This window comes from Pyxicephalus adspersus, chromosome 2 (assembly GCF_032062135.1).
Source record: "Pyxicephalus adspersus chromosome 2, UCB_Pads_2.0, whole genome shotgun sequence".
NCBI classification, from domain to species: domain Eukaryota; kingdom Metazoa; phylum Chordata; class Amphibia; order Anura; family Pyxicephalidae; genus Pyxicephalus; species Pyxicephalus adspersus.
The window spans coordinates 94,099,577-94,115,652 of NC_092859.1; the positions used below are offsets into that span (position 1 = coordinate 94,099,577).

Genomic DNA, 16,076 nt, shown 5'->3' on the forward strand with positions numbered 1-16,076 from the left:
TTTTTCTCCTAAGAAAATGCATCGTATACATCGTCATTTATGTGTCTTGTACAAAATATGGTTTGAAATTACCCTTTTGCAGTCAAAATAACGCATTTAGCCCTTTCTGCACCTTTCTTCTGTTTAATCTGCAAGTGAGCATTAGTGTCTTTATCTCTTGTGTGTGGGAATAGATATGTTACCAGAGCAATGAGTATTAACTTCTATTTTCAGATGCAGTGCAGCATGCATTAAAAGGGACGATTATAAAATAAGCAGGACACAATATATGCAAAAGACCCTTCTGTAATCAGCACTAATATCCTTATGTTTAAGACTCGCACATTTTGTGCCTAAGAATCCAATTTTAATTCACATTTTTTATTTATAAGAAATATATTTAACACTTTTCTATTGGAAAACGTAGACAATTTACCTTGTTATATATAATTTATATTAACTTGTAGAAAAACATTTCTATATATTTGACTAATAGTTAGTTATGCATATTCATACACTGTTTTACATGTACATTTTTCTTGCCCACAGCCTATTATAACATATTGCTGCTAGACAAGTTAGCCATATGCTATAAAGCTATAGTAATTTGAAGAGAGCTAAAAAATGACAAAGTCCCATACACTTACATGGGGCCAACAGTATTGGACAATATGACATTATGGACATAGAAAACTCACCTGCTCCACAAGCCCTACACTAGGTATCTCCACTGACAAAGCAGGTGCCAGTCAGATCGAGACTCAACTATGCTTGGGATCTCATTGCAATCAAAGGGAAATGTGCTAGCAGTGGAAACTCAGCTCATTTAAAAACAACATTTTTCGTTTTCCAGAAAGAAAAAAAACAGAACCCTGCCTGGAGCCTCAACCTTAAATGCATTTTATTCAGATAGGGTCTAATTTTTCATTGATGTCTGGGCTTTGGCCCTCTCTAGGTCATGTATCATGAGTAAATGGCACCACTTCCATTTTTTGGGATTTTTTTTGGATATTTTTTTGGATATTTTAGATGACATGTTGGTGCTTTAAATATGGTAAAATAGTGTGAACACAACTGTAGCTGATCAAGACCAGTCTGCAATTTTTTGTTACCTTTTTTTAACTCATACATTAAAATATTACATGCTTTATATGCTTTGGTCACCACATACTGTTTTGTGTTATGTAAGCCAAACACTATGCCTAAATGGCAAACAGCAACTGGCAGTTGGCGCTGTACGTTGTTTTTAGATCTGGGAATTATACACCTGTATCATAACTGGGGAAGTTATGATCCCTGTAACATATATTTGTGGAAGTTGGTTAGGTTAAATGGCAATCTGATAATATCATATTCCTGTAATACCTATATAGCTATACCTGTAATACCCATCTTCATATAGTTTACTCCATTTAAATCCTTAACCCCAAAAGACCCATTTACCTAATTGAAAGGAGTGTTTTTCTTTTGCCCATGCAGTTCTAGGGCCAGCTTCTACTTCTAATGTAGATTTCCCCTCAGACTGAATCATAGCCCATGTGGTTTACACTTTTTACTCTGTCTTTTGCTAAATAATTTTTGTTGTCTGAATTTCCACTATAGCATATTACTATAAATGTAAATGAGTTCATCCCAAACTATGCATTTTACCAGGAACTAGCAGTTTCACAGCTTTTTAAATTAACTGTAATATTGTAAAATATTGGTTTAATGTTTATCGTAAATGTATGTGAGAGGATCACTTAAATACCCATCCCCCTCCTTGCAAATACTCACCATCTCTTTTGCCTCACCTGCTTCAAGCAAAATAACATACCCAATAATTCCAGATATGAATGGCATAAATATGGATGAACATGAATGTCTCCTTCCTCTCATAATGAAGCAATAGATATCTAATTGGCTATCGGTTGGACCCAAGCACTTCGTATGTGAGATCCCTAATCTTGTGCAAGCTCCAAATAAAGTAAATTAGAATTTTTGTTTGTCTGCATCCAAGAGTGAACATAGCATGGGGTAAGAGGGATAAAGAAAGGTAAGTTTTAAACAGTTGGGAGACAGGTCATATTTTATTGAATCCATTTTTGACCTGCATAAAAAGTTTTTAGAACATTGTTTAAACAACAATATAGTTTGCAAAAACATGTTTGCTTCTTTTATTGCAGCATGATACTTACTGCAATTCATAGTTATCACAATAAAGTTCACTAACCACTTTTGTTTTGTTTTCTTAACCAGGCACCTTAACAATGAGCATGCATTGGATGACAGAAGTACAGCTCAATGCAGAGTACAAATGCAAGTAGTTCAGCAGTTGGAAATTCAGGTTAGTGATCATGTTTTAGTGTCAAATTAAAAAGCAAATCAACTTTAAAAAAAAAAAAAAAAAAAAGTTTATCTATTAGCTAGGGTACTGGTGACTTGTTAACTCACCTTGGAGTTTTAATCTTTTTTACAAAAACACCAAATCGGACAAAGATCTCCTTTCTCATAGGCTGTAGCTTACCCTGCCATGGATGTGATGTTAATAATAAATTTACTTGCAGGCATCATGTTTTTAAAGCACAGTTTACTCAAAAAAAGTTTTGAGTGGAAATTCACACAAGGGTTGCAGCCTACTCACTGAGTGTTATCAATCTCCATTCTCTGGTGAGAATCTGACACATGTACAGCAAATGGCTAACGTCGTTGTATAGATCTTTTGGGAACTACCACAATACAAGTCAAAGGAGGAAAGCACAGCGGGGTGTGACTCGTTCTTCACCCTCACCTTTTACAAAGATGTGTACAGCGCTCGTTTGTTTATCTGGCTCTCCTTGTCACTGGAAATGATCATGAAAGATTGTTTCCATATATGAAAATTGCACATGTATACGCAGCCTAAGACAACCTCGATAATAGATAAATAAAATGAAATGAATGCACAGGACAACAGTTTACTTGAGGGAAATTTGGCCTTTATTCATTAGTCATTAGAACCAGTCCACAGGCTCCATCTGTCCTAAGGGCAACATGAAGACACTAAAGTCCTTAAAATGATAAGGTAGTTTGCCACTTTTGTAAAAAAAAAAAAATTCAATAATAGTGACACAATGATAAGCAGTTCTTAGCAGCTTGACAAATATCAGCAGAATGCAGTTCACTGATGCTGATAAATGATTAGTTTGTGTTGATTGTAAAATGTATACTGATAAATCCAGATTAATAATAGGCAATATAAGTGTACTGTGTTCATTTGTTTCTTTTACCTTTTTGCTTTAAGCCATACTATACATGTGTTCTCTTTTATCTTGGTAGCAAATTGCATTTTCATTCATACAGTATGCAACTCTGCATTTTCTGTGCTGGACTCATTACATGGAGACATGCTTGATGATAAGATGTATCACTAAGATAAAATAGCTATATCAGTCATTTCTGAAATGCTTCTGATTTTACTCCTTCTTAACAGCTTTCTAAAGAGCGTGAACGACTTCAAGCAATGATGACCCACTTGCACATGCGACCCTCAGAGCCCAAGCCATCTCCAAAACCTGTAAGTGCATATTGCTTTATAAACAGTAAATAGGTCTATACACGTAACGGGCTAAGAAAATGAACAATTTTGTGACAGTCTGAAAACAATGAGTGTGATGAAAAAATATTGCAATAAAATGGATGTAAAATGCAATATCTTGTCAAATTGTATGTTTCTCTAGAAGTAATGCTATCTTTAACACAATCTATCCAATCTACACTGTGGGTGACACTAAACAAACTACACCTATAAGTGCAAAAATCATTACCTTCAGAGCTGAGCCAGAAAGAGATCTAAGTGCGATAGTTTCACTCATTCCCAGAGAAAATCAGCAGCGCTTTGAACAGTATAGACTATCATACTGGAAAACACCACTTCTAAATGGTTTTAGAAAATGTTTTCAAAATATGCCAAAAAATTGTATTATTATTGGACTTGTATTTATTTTTAAAGACTGGAGTTAAAATTAGGTATAAAACAATGAAAAAGAACTAAAACACACAGAGTTGAACTATTTCTGGATGTATATATACAGCATGGCTAAACATAAATGTTTTTCCAGTTTTAGACTAGCTGTTACTGTCGTGGAGACATTTTGTATTCTTAAACTTTTCCTTGTAAATATATTTAAAGCTATGTATTATTATATTGTTTTTATAAATGTAGGTACATTAGTCAGTAGAGATACAGAGATTTATTAGTCTTGAACTTCCTCTGCAAATGCTAGTTGACTGGTTGTTATGTTGACAATCTTGCTTTAATACTTTCTTAGTCACTGGTCTACAACAGGCTTGCTTTTAGGAAGAGTCAGTAGTTCATATCATGAATGCTTGAGTCATAGTTAAAGTTTTTTATGACCAGTTGAGAACTGATACTAGTATGTACATGAAAAATGGAGCTTAATTACCTTCATGAAAAAGGTGGGGTGTTGCTTACAACAATCAGATTCCTTGTATACTTGTTATTCAATAAACATTCAATTGATTGTTATGCACAATAGTCAAACCTTTAGAACTTTTTCTTAGGCTTTGTACACGTCAGATAATTCTCGTCTGATAATCGCCTCAGGGCTGATATTGGACGAGAATCTGGCGTGTGTACAGCGCCCGTGATCCGTTGTTCTGTCATCTGTCCTGGGGGATGCACAAACAATCATAATGAAAGTGAAAGGGAGAGAGCGCAGCGGGGTGCCGCTCCGTCATTCTCCCCCTTCCTTCTCCAAAGAGCAGAACAGTGCTGTATGTACAGCACTCGTTCATGCACTGTGCAGTCTTTTGTCACTTATTGCACGTATGTACCCAGCCTTAGCCTCAGATTTTTTACATTCACACCTCAAAAGTTAACATGCCTAACATTAACATTATAACCAATGTCTTAATTATTATCAGTAAAAAAGTGTTTAGTGTCCTGTTTAGAAGAAGGCACTATGGATGTTGTTTCCTTTTCAGTATACTTTTTGTACTCTTAACCCATCACAGCCAGCACAATGACAACATGCAGAGTAGGATGCTATTTCACTGCAATTTAATTTGAATAAAATTAGTTTTTTTCTTCCTATAGCACAATGTAGATAATCATACGATGGAATAACTGTCTTATAAATCCATCAGGAATCTGCAGCTTGTTCGCTTCCAATTAATTATTCAATCAGTGAATTTTTTAACTCCAGCAGCATGGTTACGACAACGCTAATAAAGAATTTTCAGCCTATAATCCAAAACAGAACCTGAATGAATAATGTAATTGAAGTATTACATTACATAAACCACACATGAAAAAATTGCTAATTGTGTTTGATGGTGAGCAATTAATACAGAATCTAAGATGAACAATTTAAAATAAGACTATGGTTTTAGGATTCCACTGAAAAGCAGCAACTCAAGTAGTGAGCTAAATCAACAAAGTTTAAAAAAAAAAAAGGGTCTTGCAAAAAAAATGTTTTTTCACACTGCACAAAATAGAAAAAAAAGCCTAAAATTGATATGGTAGTAGAGATTTATGATCTTGTGTGTACTGTCTCAGTTGAGACAGCCCACACATTTGATAAATATTAATAGGATGAATTTATTACCAGGGAGAAATGAGCTATGTTGGTTCATCACTGCACCCTTAACAGCTATCAGTACATGAACACAAGGTGCAACCGCACTATTATATGACCCCATTTACTCTCTGAATGGTACTTCATTAAACGGTACCTTTTGGCCATGCTATGGATGGATGAAAATCAAAGTTATCAAGGCTGCAAGTCCTGAATAATGAGTTTCACCCAACCTTGAATATATTTAGATGAGCTAAGGTGGTTAAGTGTTCATCTTAGTTTTTACATGATTTTCCTTACTTAATAATACATTCTTCTTTATCAGTTCATGATTGCATGCCTACAAACATGTTATGCTTGTTATGACCAGCTGCTAAAATAAGTAAGTGGAACATTGTAAACATACTCATTTGCATACATATAGAAAAATGAAATTCCTCCAGCTTATTTTAAACATGTTTGACTATTTCTGACTTTAATCTTTTTTATTGTAATGTGAACAGTTGATAGCGGGAGTACATATTCTTGTCTGATACTCCCACATAAATTGATACAAGGCTTATAAAAATAGTGTAAATAATATATCACTTTGCGCTTACTCAGTCTGCAGCTTTAGGGAGCCCACAGAACATATTTTAAAAACGTTCGTAAATGATGTTGTTTCCTCACTCAGCAGACTTTATTTTCGGCTATTAGTGCAGAGGTGGGTAATCAGGAGGAAAAAGATTTGACAGTTCTTGGAGAAGTGCAGACTTGGAAACAGAAATACTGTCTCCAGATACCAGCTACTAGTATACACTGTATTGCACACAGTAAAAAATGCTTTCTATAAGGCTTATCAATTATTAGTTCCAGTCTCAACAATTATTGGTCCAATGTTCATTCTGGTTCATTTAATTTCTCTTAAAAGTTGTATCTTATCTGTATTCATTGATACATCCTTTTCACTGTCCCTGAAGAAGCTAACGAGTTGAAGGTCTCTACCACACTTATACAGGCATACACATTTGTGGGACTACATTAGTCAATTAGCTATTTTCTAAGTGGCAGAAATAATCCTGCCAAGGCATTTCATGGTAGAGAAAAGTAAACAGACGGACGTAAGGGTGCTTTGTCTTTCTTTAACTGATCAATATAGTTTTCTTTACTTATTTTCTTCGTTACTGAGACATGGAATATTGATAGTAATGGTACAGAGATACATTAAGTAGCACAAGTAGAGAAAGGTCATGTGGTACAATGGCACAGTGATGAGAACAAGCGAATTCAATCAAATAGGTTAGAAACCAAGTGACTATCTGAAGGATCTAATAGGTTGAGCCAGGGTTCTAATCCACTTGAAATTAGGCAGAAAAAAAGGACAGTAAGGTTTTAGGGGAAAAAAGGAGGAAGGGGAGTAAGGGGTATCCTGGGGGTGGGGGTAACAAAAAAGTGCAAGAGTAGTAAAAGGAATTTGAAAAATGATCCATAATCCATAGTCCATCATTTAGAACCCAGGATCCCTACAGGAGATAAAAATGGTGTTGTTTGTTGGTATGGATTCCATCCTCATTAAGCCACATAGGTCCTGTGCCCTTCTTTTAGGAAAGGGAAGAGTGAAAATAAAATTACTTTTAACACAATATTGCATCTTTTTTATTCTTTTGTCTTTATTGTTCATCTTTTTTTTCATATTTATTGTGCAGCTAGCTCATTACTCTAATTTCTCCAAACATAGCATTTGCATTAAGACCGTATCAATTTTTCAGAATAATGGATTTATTTTGCCAATTTTATGCTGCCTTTTTTTTTTCTTCAGAGTAATTTTGTAATTCATTATTTGTATGAAATACCTATTTTACAATTTAACATTTTATAAGGGATGCTTTTATAGTACAGTGCTTTGGAATTGTACAGGAGAAATTGTCTAAATTAGCAGAGTGGCTATTATGTGTGCGGAATATAATAATACACTGATATTCCTGCCAGTGTACAGCATAAGCTATTCACAACATAGCAACAAATATACCTGCAGTAGTAGCTTTACATTTGAAACTGGTTGACTGCAGATAGCTAATACAAAATAAGGAAGAAAATCAATAGATCTAACCATAAAACACAACATTAGGAACAGTATTTATGTACACACATACGCTGCCTAATAAAAGATAATGATCAGAACCAAATGTAAAAGAATCTGTAATTTAAATATTTAAAATCCTCACCTTGATTTACAACAGAATTAATGTCTTTAATATTTCCAAATGTTAGCACCAGGCTTCAGTATTTAAATACAGAGAGCCAAAATGTTAACCTTTCGACAACTGGTTTGTTTGACTGTGTATAATGAATAAATGGGTAAATGCAATGGTATCTAACTTTTGCATTGTTCCTGGTACTAGTAGGCATGAAATTAAATCTGCATTTTTTCTGTGTACATGTGAATCCAAGCATAATTTTACCGGTAGTTTTAGATGGTTTGAAGGATGTTGTAGTGTTCATGATATTAACAAGTACATACAATTGGTGTTCTAAATGCATGAAGTACAGCATTTAGTCATATCATCTCAGCCTTTTTATGTACGTAACAAAGAATTCCCATTTCACTCTGCTGGCTTTGAGTGGGAGCTGAATAACAGTTTGTGGTTTATTGGGAACAGATGCACTTGGGGATGCCTTCAGGGTGCCAGTCGTTATTATTAGACTGCTAATGTGCTTCTTCTGGCTGCTTCCCAAGAAAGAGGAACAATTAGCTGGCATATGTTAATTTTTGTTTCCCTAACAAATCTCACCACTGACTAAATGTGTAAAACAAATCCAAGAAGAAAGATCAATCAATGCTGTACACACCATTTCTCCTTATTAAAATATTGTTTGTCTCAGAAAGAATGTTTGGGATTTAAAAGGGGCAGGTGTTGCCAAATTCTATACACTAGCAGCTGATTTTTTTTTTGGTTAGGCGAAAGGCTAATGCAGTGTGCAGACAAATAATTATGAGTACAAGCATCAGTCTAGGCATTTTAACACTTGCCTTTCTGGAGGAGCATGAAGGGGTTAAGTAGGGCTATGAATCAAATTACCCGCATATTATCCCTGATGAATACCATTCAGATTATAGTTGTAATCATTGCAAGTGTTGCACTCCTTTTAAATTTTGCTAATTGGATGCTATTTATGGCCAAAGAGGTGTGGTAGAGGTGATGAGTTTTTTTTTTATAATGAGGAACAGTGGTTCACTGAGGGGATTAATAGATGATACATTTTAGAACAGATTGCATATATTCGCACCTATTTTCCTTTTCTCTAACTTGACACCCACTTTCCAGAGTATATCAGCAATAAGTGACACTGTAATCACAAATTGAAAATGATCTTTCCAGTGGAATTGGCAAACTTGACATTTCATTATATTTGTTAACACATGCCACAAATGATTGTTAGTGAGGAAATACCATTTCCCTCTCCCCATCTTCAATCAGATTTAATTTGAAAAATTTCAGCCTCCTCTGGCTAATTTGCAATTAAGACAATTTTGTTTGAATATGTAGTAATGTCATTACCATTCCACCAAATTAGCAAGGAGACTAAAGGTCAGTGTAAGATTTTCCAGCTGGTTGGAGCTTCTCATCTGAGATTTAGGACTAAGAATAAACACTAAGCCTGGTCAGAATATCAACTTTTATTTAAGGTCTTTTTTTTTTCTTTATCCTTTTTTTTTCACTATTTTGGAGGTAACAAATTAACTGAGCAGTATGCACTACATTTCTTAGGACTGGTGAACACTAGCTTGTTTTACCTTTTGGGTTCAATTGCTGTTTTGAAGAATATTACATAACTGAGAAGAGGAGAGAAAAAGATTATCAGCTGGTTAATAAAATAAATATTAAAAACAATTCTCTACTTTAAACACTGTTTTCGGTGTGCAGTTTTTTTTTTACTGAAATATATATTTGTTTTCTTACAGCTAAACTTGGTGTCCACTGTCACCATGTCTAAAAACATGTTGGACACATCCCCTCAGAGCTTACCTCAAACCCCAACCACACCAACCGCACCTGTCACTCCAATTACCCAGGGACCGTCTGTAATCACACCGGCCAGTGTACCAAATGTTGGAGCTATTCGAAGAAGACACTCTGACAAATATAATATACCCATGTCCTCAGGTAAACTCATCATTTGGTATGTTTAAACTTTAATTAAATAAGCAAGTATCAGGGATAGTTTTTCATTACTGCTTTTTTAGATAATATATAAATTAGAATTTATTTGAAAAAATGTCAGTTTTTAATATATAGAAACATGTATATGAATAAAACATGTGATTCATTTATGGTTTTATGATTGTGCAATTTTTTTTGCTATCAACTGACAATGGTTTTGCCATGTGTATTTAGAGTTTGTACACTAAACTTATTTATATGTTTTATAGAAATTGCCCCCAACTATGAGTTTTATAAAAATGCAGATGTCCGACCTCCATTCACATATGCAACTCTTATAAGGCAGGTAAGTACAAGGAGACTGATCTTTCATTAGCTGAACATACGTTATTAGCTCAAGATGACACAGTGATACAAATGACATCTGGTCTAGTTAGAAAGTCTTTTTAATGTCACTACGCATCTTTGTCTCATTTCAGGCTATCATGGAATCAAATGACAGGCAGTTAACACTTAATGAAATTTACAGCTGGTTTACACGGACGTTTGCTTACTTCAGGCGTAATGCAGCAACTTGGAAGGTAACTACTTTCGAGCAGCTTTGGATGGCTTGCATAGGGCTTGCTGATAGCACAAGGACCATTTATTTCCATGACATAAGCAGATTAGTATCTGCGTCCCCTCTTTTTAACCTGCCTCTTGAATGGAATGAATTCTCTCTCTCAAAATGACAAGTGAAAGAATAATTTTGCCTCTGATATCGTTTTCTAATTTGGTGCAATTAATAGCAGAGGCTTGGCAGAGAAATGAGGGCCTGACACACTAATTACAGTGTGAGCACTCAATCATCAACACCTTTGTTAGTCGCACTATATTACTTTTTCTCTTGCATATTATTGGCTAATTAGTTTGAAAAATGTCTGTTTGCCTTGTGCAACAAATGGAGGCTGTAGGTTTTGTCTTGGTCTATGCCTTTTGTACACATCATAGCTCATCATACAGACTGGATCTGCCACTGTAGTGAGGGCTGGGGCTACTCAGCTGGAACTAAAAAGAAAGTAAAGTGAATATTATCCTGTCAGGACATAAATGCAGTTTATTTACTTAGACAAAAGAGTTCATCTATATCCCTGTCCAAACAACCTTATTGTCTGGTTCCTGCAGGGTGCTAAAAAATGTTCGTCATATGCATCTATTTCTGCTAGAGAGCAATGTCTGGCAAGATAAGGGTACTCAGCACAGTCTAAGTGAACTGTTTTATTTTCATTTCAAAAAGCAGTCAGAAACATCAATTAGCCACAAGCCATTTCATACAAAAGGGGAGAATGTTTGTAGCTGAGCAGAACAGAGGCGGCAAAGCACTCATCAGCATACTAAGAATTTTCAACTGTGAGATATGCTAAAGTGAATTAATTTGGATTTAAAATGCAAATGAATCTGGCAGGCGATTACAGATATATGGGTGTGAAAGGTTTATAATGCTTTTCATTTACAAAATGTTTAGAAGTTATTAGCTGCTGTGTGGCATAGTGAAGTGATGCAATTGTTTTATTTACGCACTGCCAATGGGCACATGTTTTGTTTAGTGGGGGGAAAAAACGACAGGAACCTGGCCAGAATCTACATAATGATTTTTTCCAATAGGTAATATTTATGTTAAAGATTTGCATTTTCTATTGTTACTCATTAGAGATTGTACTGAATTTTCTGTCATTTGATTTACTGAAAGAAATTTAAAAAGAAATGAAAGGTGATTTAATATCTTAGCTTGGTCTCATCTCCACAGCTCGGGGATCCAGCAAAACTCATTCTGAACAGCTTATTAGTTCTAACTATATCGCATGCATAATAAAACTGCTCATTTGCTCATTAATATTAAAATTATCATATTCCGAGCCATGGGCATTAAGATCAATCAAATCCTTGGATTTCAGGTCAGATGCTAGATCTGCTTATGCTTTTTTTTTTTTTTTTTTTTTTTTTAAGAATTCTCCTCTTAAAGCAAGCCAGAAGCTTGTCTTTGTGCAAATAAAAAGAAATCTTTATCAAAATTACTTTGTTTCATATTCAAGAAATAAGAATTAGGTCATTACCGAATTGACTTGATAGTATACGGCAGAAGAATCCGAATAAAAATATGTCAGATTAATGATCCCCTCCATAAATGTTTCAGCTGCATTTAACCCCTTTATAACAGTAATTTTATTTAGAATTATTCTTTTTCTTACTTACTAAACAGATAAGCATTATAGGTTAATTTTACTGCACTTATAGATGCTTACATCTGAGAAAACAAATCTATGTTTTGGTGTACTAGTATTTAACTAGAAGGATCATAAGCTAACTTTATTTATTTAGAGTATTTTTGGTGCCTGCTCATCTGAAAACATACTGTAAATGTCATAGCATATGATAATGCATCCTTAAAAATTCTGTGCAGAATGAGAGACGAATATAAAATATTTTATTATTAGTGTTATCACTACAGAATAATGAAAAAGGACGAAGACTGTGTGATGTATATTTTTAGCTATGTGTCTATAATGCTTACCCATCACTCAGATGAGCCTGTAGTCAGAAAACATTAAACTGTAACTAGAAAATGGCATCTAATAATACTGAATAAACAAACTCTGTCATTTCATTATTGTGGGATGAAAAGAATGCCTTTGAGCTTATTTGCATAAATCTTTGTGCAAAATTAACACGTGTCACTGTAGCCTTTTTAGCATGTTAATACCTCAAGCAGGACTGGTTCCTTTGGACATTTCATCTGTCCCCGAGTGCTTGATCAGGGACAGAGCTGAGCTGACCTAATTGTTCTGGCATTTTCAAAGATACTGTAATTTGTACAGATATTGCAATTTAGACCAGCTCACTGAAAGGAAGGTTCTGACATAGCTATTATTAAAATAGCTTGAAAGGTTCATATAGTGTAGGTCAAGTAAGTCTATTTTTTTTTCAACTTTGGTCCATGTTATAGTAAAACATAAAATGTCTATTTTTAATTCATTCCGTCTGTACCAACAAAGTAGATTATTTTATGGAAGTGCTTCTCTTTTATATGTCTTATTTAGAACGCTGTACGTCACAATCTCAGCCTGCACAAATGTTTTGTTCGAGTGGAGAATGTTAAAGGGGCTGTATGGACAGTAGATGAAGCAGAATATCAGAAAAGAAGGTCACAGAAAATAACTGGGTATGTCTCCATTATGTGTATATATGAGGATAAATATCTGTTGCCATTGTCCACCAGTGTTTAGCAGATGTCAGGCATGATCTTTGCTCCACAGGGGTCAAATGCAAAAGAGTCCGGGCTTATTAAGGTTAACAATGATCTGAGGAATGAACATGAATTGACAGGTTAATGATGATAAATATAATAAAAGCCAGATTTACTTTAAGATCTACAATAGTGTGTATTATTCTAAACCCAAAAAATCCATACGTAACGCTCAGGATTACCGTAATTAAACACACAATTACAACATAATTATTTTTTTAAGTTTGTATCATATTCAGATAAACGTTCCTTTAAATGCATAAAACTTGACTGCAAGAGCATTCAAAAAGTATTTTCTGTCCACCTTGTACATTACAGTAAATAAAGTTTATGTGCAGATTTTAAATCTTAACATAGATCATATTATCATATACCTTAAAACTTGTCATAAAATATGCCACAATTTCCTTAAAGTGAAAATAATAGCAACATCAAAAAACAGTTGTCCATAAAAAAATTTTTATTCTTAAACTGCTAGAAATCTGCTCCATCTCTTTTTTTCATAGTTAAGCTGCTTCAGTTAGGAAACACATGACGTTTAAAAAAATGAGTAATTGATCATACACATTTTATACACATTCATAATACATTATTATATGGTGAATTCACAGATCAAATGTTCAAGCATTGATTGCCACTGGCTACATGCTTCCACTACAACCTGATGGAAAACCACCACAGCAACTGGCTAACAGGTGTCAAGCGATACGTTTCAACATAAAGCTTCCTGGTTGATAGCTGCAGCAATATGGCTGTTTGCGTACCATGTGTAAATAACAGATGATATTTAATTACCTCCTTAGGCATATGCATATAAAAAACATTTTGTGGCTACTAATGGCATTGTTTGTAATGAGAACCCAGATCCAAAAAAATTCTAAGAAGATCTTGCGCATTTCCGTAAGCACTAAACTAAACTGGCCACATTATTTAACCTCTAACGTGTGTGGAAAATACAAACAATACTTGTGTGAAACTCCATTCTATATGAACAGGTAATTGCTGAGCATCTCTAAACCAAATAAAAAAAAATTGTAATTTTGCATGTTTTGCTATGACAATGCTTTTTGTTTCAGTAAATATGGTTTAATTGGGTATGTGAATATTTTCTCTGAAGTAATAAACGGAACTGCATTAGCCACACACTGCAGGGCAGCAAAGCAAAGATATACAAGTCATACTCTGATTTACATACAGACTTACAGCTTGCCATGTCCTATTATTTTACAAGTAAAACTTAAGAGTACTCTATTTAGTCTTATATAAATCATTTTATCCATCATGATAATTCTTGTTGATTTTCCAGTAATTGGTAACTCTTAACCTCTAATAACCAAAGTCAAGAGTTCACATTTTAATTGCACCCAGCCAATAATCATTACATGCCAAAGATATGTTTCATACAGTATTACTAATAATAAAAAGGCATACATTTATAGCATAGTTTATAGCATAGAACAATATGGACATTCATTTTAAGGCAGTGCAGGTTAATTTGAGGAGTTCTTGCAGAAGGTTTGTATTTTTTAAGCACTGGAGTTTAATATTGATTCCTTGAGTCTGATTTGTTACTCGATCTGAGTCTGTCACCAAATATGCAAATAAAGCATCCAGTGTATATGCAACCTCACTGATCAGACCTACCAGAAAAGCAATGAGGCAATTACACGTATGGTGGTGGGGGTACCAGGTGTTTTGGTATTCGAGTAAAATGTCTATAAAAACAATACAAAATATTATATATATTTTTTAAGCTGTGTAATGAAAAATAAAGGTTTCCTTTAGTTCGATTCATACCAAAAAAGTAAAACAAAAACATTTTAACGTGTAATAATTTTGCATAGCAATAATATTTAAAAAAAAAAACATTTTTGATCCCATGGTTGTGGTTCTGGCCCCTTTTGATCTTGTATACTTTATTATTAGCATGAATATATAGTAGCACTTCATACTAGTTCTAACGCACATAGATGGCACAGACATAATTAGAAATTTGCAAGATTAGTTAGCAATTTCATCACATAGTACTTATGGTTTTGGGGTCCTGAGACACTGCATGGAATCAGATGTGGCATGCAGGTACCTGGAGATGCTATTTTATAGTAACTACAACTTTACATTTTTTTTTACTTATATTAAACAATAAACACACTGGGATTGATTCATGAACAGCGTTTAGACTGTTTGCCTAAGTATTCACTTTGCAAAGAATACCCAATCACGTGCAAGAAAATGTGTGACTGGATGGCTAAATTCAGCAGTGCTAGATGAATTATCCATTGCAGCGTGATAATTCACATTATTAGGTGAACAGCCTGCATTCCTTTAGTAAATGAACCACAGTATCTTACAAATATAGATTCTTCTTTCTAATTTTCACAGAATGCACATTCTTGTGATTGTATGCTAATTAAACTGCATTTTTGTTGTACTTCACTAGTTGTATTCATGTTTGATTATTTATACTTTACAGACTTTAAAAATTACATGTAAATTAATGTCTTTTTTGTCAGAATATTAAAAAGATGTTCTTGTATATTTTACAGTAGTCCAACATTAGTCAAAAACATACCTACCAGCCTTGGCTATGGTGCAGCTCTCAATGCAAGTTTACAGGTAACCTTCTTTATACCCTAATTATACCTTAAGTACAGAACTTTGTGCTTTTTAGTGCTACAGCTGTTGTGTAATAAAACAAATATTGGTATGAAGAGTTTAGTGTTAAGGTCTGTTGTTAAGGGTTAACTTTCAGTGTTAAGATTGGGCGTAAGGTTACCATAAAAGAAGTGTTTCAGGAGGCTAACGAGTATGCAGATCAAACTAGGCAGGGTAAATGTACTGCTCCCAATCTTGTTACTTGGTTCTGGTCAGTAACCCAAAGTAATGACACAAGAGGGTTAGTATGACCATATGACAACTAGCCTTTGAAGGCAAGGTCATCAATGGCAGCATTGTTGTTAGCCATGACTGATTTGCTCTGATTAATTTCATGCCAGGGATTAATTTAATGTTGGGTTAAACAGAGGTTAAGGGTTAAGTGTTAGATCAATTTGAGGGTTACATTTTAGGATTATTTTGGTAGGAAATGGAGCAAGCTGTAACTTTACAAAAAAG

General features: G+C 34.3%; 1 protein-coding gene across 8 annotated transcripts in view; it reads left to right on the forward strand.

Moving 5' to 3' along the window:
- FOXP2 (forkhead box P2) overlaps positions 1 to 16,076 on the forward strand; it is a 145,926-nt gene that overhangs the window by 98,551 nt on the left and 31,299 nt on the right. For 7 of the 8 annotated variants that reach the window (XM_072401540.1, XM_072401536.1, XM_072401534.1 and 4 more), the window contains 7 exons: positions 2,218 to 2,305; positions 3,431 to 3,514; positions 9,481 to 9,682; positions 9,949 to 10,025; positions 10,159 to 10,260; positions 12,757 to 12,878; positions 15,509 to 15,578. In XM_072401540.1, coding sequence (XP_072257641.1) covers positions 2,218 to 2,305; positions 3,431 to 3,514; positions 9,481 to 9,682; positions 9,949 to 10,025; positions 10,159 to 10,260; positions 12,757 to 12,878; positions 15,509 to 15,578 — 745 coding nt within the window. Of the gene's footprint in view, positions 1 to 2,217; positions 2,306 to 3,430; positions 3,548 to 9,480; positions 9,683 to 9,948; positions 10,026 to 10,158; positions 10,261 to 12,756; positions 12,879 to 15,508; positions 15,579 to 16,076 lie in introns of those variants that run through there. The other variant, XM_072401542.1, reaches the window with a different exon arrangement.